Source organism: Benincasa hispida, chromosome 6 (assembly GCF_009727055.1).
Source record: "Benincasa hispida cultivar B227 chromosome 6, ASM972705v1, whole genome shotgun sequence".
NCBI lineage: Eukaryota > Viridiplantae > Streptophyta > Magnoliopsida > Cucurbitales > Cucurbitaceae > Benincasa > Benincasa hispida.
Genome location: NC_052354.1, coordinates 52,032,565 through 52,040,775, shown reverse-complemented (window position 1 = coordinate 52,040,775; position 8,211 = coordinate 52,032,565). Strand labels below are relative to the sequence as shown.

The 8,211-nt window shown below is 36.9% G+C and overlaps 2 protein-coding genes and 1 long non-coding RNA gene across 7 annotated transcripts in view; 2 read left to right on the top strand and 1 right to left on the bottom strand.

The window, feature by feature from the left end:
- Nucleotides 1–813: 813 nt before the first annotated feature.
- On the top strand, nucleotides 814–2,246 carry LOC120079968. The gene has a single exon (XM_039034459.1). The coding sequence runs from the start codon at nucleotides 1,115–1,117 to the stop codon at nucleotides 1,727–1,729; it is 615 nt and encodes a 204-aa protein (XP_038890387.1). The 5' UTR covers nucleotides 814–1,114; the 3' UTR covers nucleotides 1,730–2,246.
- LOC120079966 (adenylate kinase 5, chloroplastic) overlaps nucleotides 2,162–8,211 on the bottom strand; it is an 8,808-nt gene continuing 2,758 nt past the window's right edge. For 2 of the 5 annotated variants that reach the window (XM_039034456.1, XM_039034458.1), the window contains exons 5-19: nucleotides 7,871–8,017; nucleotides 7,663–7,737; nucleotides 7,439–7,526; nucleotides 7,158–7,195; nucleotides 6,826–6,954; nucleotides 6,240–6,275; nucleotides 6,095–6,175; nucleotides 5,890–6,028; nucleotides 3,806–3,930; nucleotides 3,632–3,697; nucleotides 3,216–3,245; nucleotides 3,034–3,143; nucleotides 2,572–2,709; nucleotides 2,437–2,466; nucleotides 2,162–2,350 (exon numbers count right to left, since the gene is read on the bottom strand). In XM_039034456.1, coding sequence (XP_038890384.1) covers nucleotides 2,326–2,350; nucleotides 2,437–2,466; nucleotides 2,572–2,709; nucleotides 3,034–3,143; nucleotides 3,216–3,245; nucleotides 3,632–3,697; nucleotides 3,806–3,930; nucleotides 5,890–6,028; nucleotides 6,095–6,175; nucleotides 6,240–6,275; nucleotides 6,826–6,954; nucleotides 7,158–7,195; nucleotides 7,439–7,526; nucleotides 7,663–7,737; nucleotides 7,871–8,017 — 1,257 coding nt within the window. In that variant the 3' untranslated portion in view covers nucleotides 2,162–2,325. Of the gene's footprint in view, nucleotides 2,351–2,436; nucleotides 2,467–2,571; nucleotides 2,710–3,033; nucleotides 3,144–3,215; nucleotides 3,246–3,316; nucleotides 3,491–3,631; nucleotides 3,698–3,805; nucleotides 3,931–5,889; nucleotides 6,029–6,094; nucleotides 6,176–6,239; nucleotides 6,276–6,825; nucleotides 6,955–7,157; nucleotides 7,196–7,438; nucleotides 7,527–7,662; nucleotides 7,738–7,870; nucleotides 8,018–8,211 lie in introns of those variants that run through there. The other 3 variants (XM_039034457.1, XR_005482380.1, XR_005482381.1) reach the window with 3 other exon arrangements.
- Nucleotides 2,434–3,015, top strand: LOC120079969. The gene is made up of 2 exons (XR_005482382.1): nucleotides 2,434–2,536; nucleotides 2,783–3,015. It is a non-coding gene; the product is annotated as an uncharacterized LOC120079969 (long non-coding RNA).

The window sequence follows — 8,211 nt, the reverse complement described above, 5'->3', positions numbered from 1 at the left end:
GTAAGATATTCATTAACTTTTTTTATTGTTTAATAAGAAGTATCAATTCCAATCCATAAATTTAAAAAAGAAAAGGAATAATTAATGTCAAATTTTGATAATTTACTTAACTAAATAAATATATATTTTTATTCAAGATAAATGGAATCGGATTTTTTTTCCTTTTTTTAAAGACAAAATTCAAGATAAAATAAAAGGAAATAGAATTTTTTTTCCTTTCTAATACAACAATTACAAAAATGGGGAGTCGAGCCTCCTACTACAAGATGAAAAGTGCATACCAATTATCACCCATGTCTAAGTTTAATAAAGAAAGTAAAACTCGAAGTACCAACATTTTAGAGAAAAGTAATTTTTTTTATTTGAGGTATGATGGATCATTTACCCACCTTGTAATATAGCCATATCGGTCATCAAGGCAAATATTACGTGGCCAACCTATGCATAGCTTTACAAGTAAACTTATTCTTAACCAAAAGGTAAAAAATGCCAATTCTCATCCCCCACATTTTATTGACCTAAAAAAAAAATGCAAAAAGATGAACAACAAAGTAGTAATAAGGATAAAAAACATTATAATATTTTAAAATTTTAAATTCTAAAAATAAATATTGTGATTTTTCCCTTATCAAAAAATGGGCGATTTTCTCTCATATTAGTATAATATTAGAATAAAATAGTGTTCTAAAGGGAAAAAAAAATTTACATTCTAAAATATACCTTTTTGGAAAGTTAAAAATACAAATAAAAAAGAAAGAAAGAAAGCCGCCTAGAAAAAGGAATTTCCAAAAGAAAATATCATAAATTACGGAGCAAGTAAAACGATCATGTAACTCCACCAATCAAATTCGTCCGTGACATGTTTTATATCAACAACGGGTAACCCACGTCATACCCCATGAGGCGGTTCACGATCACACGTGTGGTACGTGTGAAAACCCACCCGCGAAATCTCTATATAAACTCCCATTACAATCCTCAATTATTCATCCCTTAAAATTCTCCGTAGAAGAAAGAAGGCGACATTTTTTTTGTCTCTCTTCATCCTTTTATTCTCTCTCTTCATCTTTTTCTTCCTTTTTTTTCGTGTTCTGGCTTTTGTGAGGTTGAATCGATGGCAACCGTGATTCTTCCGCCGCAGGACTGCCTTGGTAAAGGCTTTCGCCACCAAGGTCTGGTTCTATCGCCTCCGTTGAAATCGCGGCGAAATTCTAACCCTAGTAGTACTAGTTCTTCTACAAACCCTAACTTCAATCACGATGATACGACTTGTTCCGGCAGACGGAGGAGGAGTGCAGCGGTGGGAGTCAAGGCTAACCGTCAAGTCAATAGAGGTCGGAGCCGGGCGGAAGAGCCGTCTACGTTGGCGAAGATTTCATCGAAGAATTTGATTATGGGACAGGTTAAGATCCTGAAGCGTGGAGAGACTTTGACTCCCGATCAAGGAGTTGGTGATGGTAATGATTCTTGTGGTAAGAGGAGATTGGAATCGAAGGGTGATGATGTGGATTTGGTTTTGGGATCCACTGATCGGTTGGGTCCAGACCCCGATTTGATGCAGAAGCAGGTTGTGTTAACGGAGTTCAAGGTTGTTGATGGTATCTATGCCGGATCGGGTGCGTTCTTCGCTTCGCCGCCTCCGAGTTCAGTGCCCTTGCCGTCTTTTCTAGGTAAGAACGGTACTGCAACAAGCGATCTTCGGCGGCTACTGCGACTTGATCTAGGCTGATCATGTCGATTCAAGTCAAAGAAATGAGCAGTCCTTATACGATTTGGGATGGACGATTGGGAGATTGGTTTGATTTGGTTGGTTTATCCAGAATTTAGTGATGAATGGAATACGATGTTGATGTTGGTGTGTTCTTACTTTTGATGGTGATTGTTCGGTTTTACCTCAGCATCTTCCTTTATTTTTTCAACAGGAAGATGTTTTGAGTTTGCGAGCAGATGAGCTGGCTGAAGTGAAGCAACATGACAGTTCTTCTAGGTTTCTATTACTCAGAACTATTAGGGTTTATAGGTGGGTTTTCTATATAGCTGTTTCAGTGTTTCATTGTAGTGGGTCTTTGTTGGTGGTGGCTTGGTGTGGGTTTTCCTTAGAAAGATGAGATAGCATTTACATTTGGGTGTGGGTATTAAAATTTAGGAGTTAGATATGATATAGTGTAATACTTTGCCATTCAGAATTTGAAGTTGTCTGTACCTTTATTGTGTCAATGTATAAATACATACAGAATTTGCTTTCATTCTCTGTCCATGATTGTGCCTATGAATTTGTGTTGTTTGCTTGCAGCTGATCTCTTGTCCCAACTGTTCATCATATGCTCAAAAGATTCCACTTAGGAAGCCCCTGATTTTGCATAAAAACTGAATGTGACTTGGCCTTCTCAACAAAGGCTATTAGTAAATTTGAGATTGGCGGGTTATTGTTCTTACCATATTCCTGACGATTTCTTCACTTCGTTTCTGCAAAAATAATTTCGAACGAAGAACAGCAGAAGATTTGAATCAGACGACAGATTTTGTAAATAAAAAGGTGAAGAATGAAAGTTTCGTTTTCTTCTATTTTACCTTTTGATTCCTTGAAAAGCATCATTAATATCATCTGTGGATGGCCTGTTGGGATACTTGGATAGTTCAATATATCTTTCCTTTCCCGAAGGTTCATCTACCCTTTTGTAGAGTTCATACCCATATGGGTAAGACATCCTAAAAACAAACAGTGGGAGGAAATCAATTCGAATACTGCTAGTAAATGTCATTTTTTTTCTTTCCATTGTAGATTCCAATGAGGAAGCCTTAAAAAACCACCTCCTAATATATAGGTCAAAATCAATCCTGATGTGAAAGAACATCATAGGGAACATCTTTGCATTAACCAGGTTCAATACATTCTAACTGATCCCGCATTTTCTTTGGGAATGCATACATTTGTGTTCCACACGAGTTATGCTACAGCAGTTGTCAGGTTCATGCTCTCATCTTGTTTTCGAAAGAAATGAAAAGAAAAGAACACTTTGTTTTTATTTTTACCTGAGTGCCCCCATGATTGGATACTGTGTTCCCGCATAATAGAGAAGCCGGAAGAAGTAGCAGATTTCAAATGATGCTGCATACTCCAGCCTTTTTTCACGCCCCATTGTCTAATAAGAATGTGAATCATCAGACATATATTCTGCTCAAAACTCATTCCGAACGATGTTTTTAATACTCACTTGCATTATTCCACTCGAACCAGGTAAGTCCTGAAAAATTCAAAGAAGTTTATCAAATTACACTATCAAAAAATACGGTGTAGCAGGGTCGATGAACTAACTCATAATGAATGTCTGCTCAAAACAGATACACCATGCCTTATTTTTTCTCCCCATTATTTCGTAACCTCAGGTGACGTTTCAAATGGCCTGCTACAATTCACCTAGATCCCCAGTGACTTCTTGCTCACAAATCATTGGTAGTAATAAAGCTTAATCACCCAACACTTTATATACTGTTTGGCAAGATGATCCCAATATAAATGAACAAGTACTGATGGATTCTAATTTCTAGTTCATTACCAAATGTACGATGTAGATCCCAATACAGATGAACAAAAATTGATGGATTCTAATTTTGGTCACTTAAAACAAACCTTGAGCCTGGGATTTACAAGAATAACAGGTCGGTCGCCAGCTGCATCTGTCATCGCTTTCATATCCTGCATTTACTTAACAAAGTGATCTTTACAGTTTACAAAGCTTCATACTAAATCAAAGAGTTCCATTTTCATATTAAATAGAGTTGAGAATGCCATTGTGTCGCTTACATCAATGATACAATTTCCAACAGCGTTTTGAGGGGCTACTAAGATAAACATGTCATCTTGCTGGTCAACTTCTTTTGCACCTTCAATTTCAAAATGAGCATGAATCAATTTGAAAGTCAAGTCTTCTGCAAACAGAATGAAATCCCGCAGTGGCTTGATTAATATTTGAATTAATGTACCGGGCTTGATTAATATTTGAATTAATGTACCCATAGTGTGTAGGGTTGGCAGACAGGGGTCAAACCAGGGAAATTTTTCGGGGCCCCGTCCCGGGATGGTATCCCCACCTCGACTCCGACCCCGATTTTATATATTTATAATATATAAAATAACTTATTTATATGTATGTTTATAATGTATACTATAGACTTATAGTGTTGTGAGTCTAATATTGAATATATAAATTCTAAATTTAAGCCCAAAGTCAAGCCCAAACTTAAAAAATTAAAAGAAAAAAAAGGGGAATCTCCACAGAGAAACGGGGAATGGGGCCCGCGGGGACCCCGTTTCCCCGACGGGGAATCCCCACCCCCGTCCCCGCCTTTCAATGGCAGGGATGGGGCGAATTTCCCCACGGGGCCGGGGATGGGGGACCCTCCCGGCCTCAGTGCATTAACCATTAAGTTGGGCCAGATAGTGTAAAATCGATATCAAATACAAAATCTTATAAAGAAGGATGAGGTAACGACCTTATACATTAAAGAATATTAAAGGTAAAGTTCTCAATTGGCTCATAGTTTCCGCGGGACATTTTAGTTCCAGTTTGTTCTTTGAATTGCTCACTTGGATCATCAGGGTATTTCAAACGGTTGGATGGGTTAACTACTGCAATGGCTTTATAAATGAGAAGAGAATTGCTTTCATAAATTTTTTGTTGGGAAGAGTGAGGTAGTGTGAGAGTACTTGTTAGGGGGTATATGAGAACGATTAGTAGTATATTAGTCAATTATGGGCAAGCAATTAGTGGACAAGTTTGGCACCTTAGGGGATGTGGATCATTCAGGCGAGAGTTTATATTATATTATAATTTCTTTAGTTTACTAGTATTTTTGGTGTTTGGGTACCTAAAAGATGGGTCCATCGTATCATCATTTTTGATAACCTCAGATCATGACAACCAAATAACAGAGCTGGGTTTCCTTGGAGAGGCTTTACACAAAGGATTCTGCAACAAAATTTATCCTAAAGGATCTCCTGGAATCCCATCCATTGTGCAGTCTTTGACTTGAAAAACCTTTTGAATCATAGGGAATTCACGAGGCTGTGAAAGATTTGGTTATTTTCTTCAAATGCATACGTCTTTTTGGGTTCTTAGCTGGATTGTTCAAGTTTAATAAGAACCTGCTTAATTCTAACCTCCTTAAGGTCTTGATTTTCACGAAATTTTCACGAGTTGTCTCTTTTCAGAGAAGGTGAGGTAAGAAATCTCCCTTTTCAAACTCTGTTGAGAAAGGGACTTACCAAGAAATATGGCACAGCCTTCCTACATAGTTCCCTCAACGATTTTCCTTTACAACTCCTCCACATTACATATTCATGTTGATTCTTGCCTACAAGAATTAAAAACTACCCTTACTACGCTTCTCAAGTTTTAGAATTTCACCAAAAAGAGACCTCTTTCTACTGGCTCTTGGAATCAAAAAAACATAAAGGAGGTTTGTCCAAAGAACTCAAAGAGGAAGAAAGGGAGTTTAAGCGAAACCAAAGACAGAATGCCTATGTTCTACTGATGGCTTTATTCCTGTTGAACTTAGAAAGTTTCGCCATACTTCTAAAAACAGAAAAAATCTTAGATTTTTCCTAACCTTCACAACTCAAATGATGGATGGAATACAGCTAAAAGAAACTGATGAGGGAGAACGAAATATGGAATTGAGAGAGAATCACGAAGCCTAGAATAGAAAATGAATAACGGAGTCGAAGCCACCCGACCTCTTTGTAGATCATTTTGTCATCGTCCTTGTGTTTTGACTTACCTTTCCATTGATGAAGGTCACAAAAGCACACACTCCAATCCTATGAGATTAACGTGCAGGTGCAAACTAAACTGCATAAACTAATCTTTCATATATTGAGTTCAGTACCAATTGAACCAATCTTGACAAAGGTCCCCAGAGCCCCATAGTCTCCCCAGTCCATGTATTCTAAGATTCTCCGAGTCCCAGCAAGCTGCAGTGGCATTCCAGAAAGTGCACCTTCCCCCATGGATCCTTGTATGCATACCTTGGAGATAAAATATCAGATGGTGGGTACCTGCACTCTGGTCTTGAGAGAAATCAGAGAAATTACCTTGATACGTCTTCCATCATCAGCAAATGAAAGGGCAATGGTCCGAATAAGTTCCATAAGTGTACCTATTCGATAAACATCCTGTGCATTGCAGAAGCGGTTAACTCAGATCATTTTTAGGGGAATCAGGAGGAAGGCTTCCTACCATTTCAGGATTAAGCTCAGGAATATTAATCTCCACCTGTTGATAAAGATTCAAAACAAACAAAAATGATCAGCCTCTGAAGGTATACATTTTGATGTCAAAGTGAAAGTCTGGTAAATCTGCAACTTATGGATGTCCAATATCATCTTTCAATTTCCTATAGTTTGGCACTTGCCGAAGTATACCATTTAAGACTTCCCGTCCTAGAGTCACACAATTTTATGAAATACATCCACTTCTTTCATATTGCTAAACTTGCAGTTAAGCATGCGATGCAATTCAAGCCCTTGAACTCCACCCACCAGAAACACAGAAAAGATATATTTCAGTACTGTAGACTACAAGACATGGAAAAAATAACAGGATCCAACTATAATTCAAAGAAACAATGAACTTGTTATGGCTAAAACGGTAAAGTCAAATTGCAACGTCAGAATTGACTCATTTAGAGCTTATGGGCAGGATATTACCTCAAATTTTACTACATAAGTCATATCTCTAATATTTCATTCAAAAGAATCCAAAGACGAAATCTATAACATAGGAAGATAAACTTGTCTGAATAAAAATAAGGTTAACACGAAACCTTTAATCTAGTTCTACCGCCTTGAACAGCACGTTTGGTGGCTTCAAGCACATCATCGTAAAAGTATTTCCTGATTTCTCTAGAATGAGGAATGTTATTCAATCTAGTTGGTATCCCTCTCCAGCTATCCTGTAAAAAGAGAATAGATAAATACGTACACATATATATCTATGTTAGAGAGATTCTTATTATGATATCAAATATAAGCTTATATGTTTTTTATAATTTTTTTTCCCTAATGAGAGAATCTTATTTTGATGTCTATAACAAACACATATTTCCGGAAAATATTGAACATTTCAAGTTTCATATTCTTAATCATACAGACATACCTGAGTTGAAGTACTTTTGAATCCGAGGGTTGATTTCCCTAATACACAGAAAACGTAGGGTGCGATTTGATAAATGTACAAATAATTAGCTTAGACATGTGACCATAAATGGCTTATCATATGAGGAAAAAATGTCCGAGTAAGATCAGATTAACATTTCAAAGAATCAGTGTCGACTGAATATCATTAAATATAAAATTGTAAATACAGGCTACCCTGCAGACGATTCCTCAATTATCTGGTAAAAGATGTAATGAAGTCCAAAGAACACAAAGAATTACCCGATTTTGTAGCCTTTTCTGTTTGTATCTGTGATAACAATGATGATATTTCTTCAAAAATTTCTTCTTTAGGACGGCTTCCATCAATCTGTATTCACAGGATTGTTAAGAAAGATCACTAAAACTTATATGCATGGAAGAAACAAAGTTCGGAAACAAACGCTGAAATTAAACAGAAGACACAGGCATGCATAAGTACGACAAGCACACACACAATTAACTACCTTCTTTGTAATATTTAAGTACACTGGGGCTATTGCTTCTGCATTACGCTTATAAATTTCCAAACGCTGCTTCACCTAAACAGAAATCACATCAAATAAATGTTAGAATGCCTAAAACGAGTGCATGATCAGTCACTTAGACATACGAAAACAAGCACACAGGACCGCATTCTAGAAACATTTAAACAATTTCTTAGAAGTAACTAACCTTTTCCTCACTGTCATCAGGCCGAATGACAAGTCTCCCTTTAATTTCCTCCGTTTCTGGGGGAAAATATTTCAGATGATAAATCTTCCCTGTCTCTGGGTCAAGCCTTCGACCAATGCATCTGTCGATTAGAATTTCATCAGGAACCTGAATATTAGAAATGTAAAATAAAACATAAATACGGAAACGGTTATCTAAACACCAAAACAAAATGTTCACTGGCATACTGATCACAAAGTTTCCATTTGCTCAAAATGAGAGCCGAACTATTGTGATTAACGTATAAAACATCCACCTCAAATACACTTGTGGCAAATTCACAATTTTATTGGGACAAGCAT

Excerpts from the sequence above, each read along its gene's own strand:
- LOC120079968 (XM_039034459.1), top strand. The coding sequence starts at position 1,115 with ATGGCAACCGTGATTCTTCCGCCGCAGGACTGCCTTGGTAAAGGCTTT.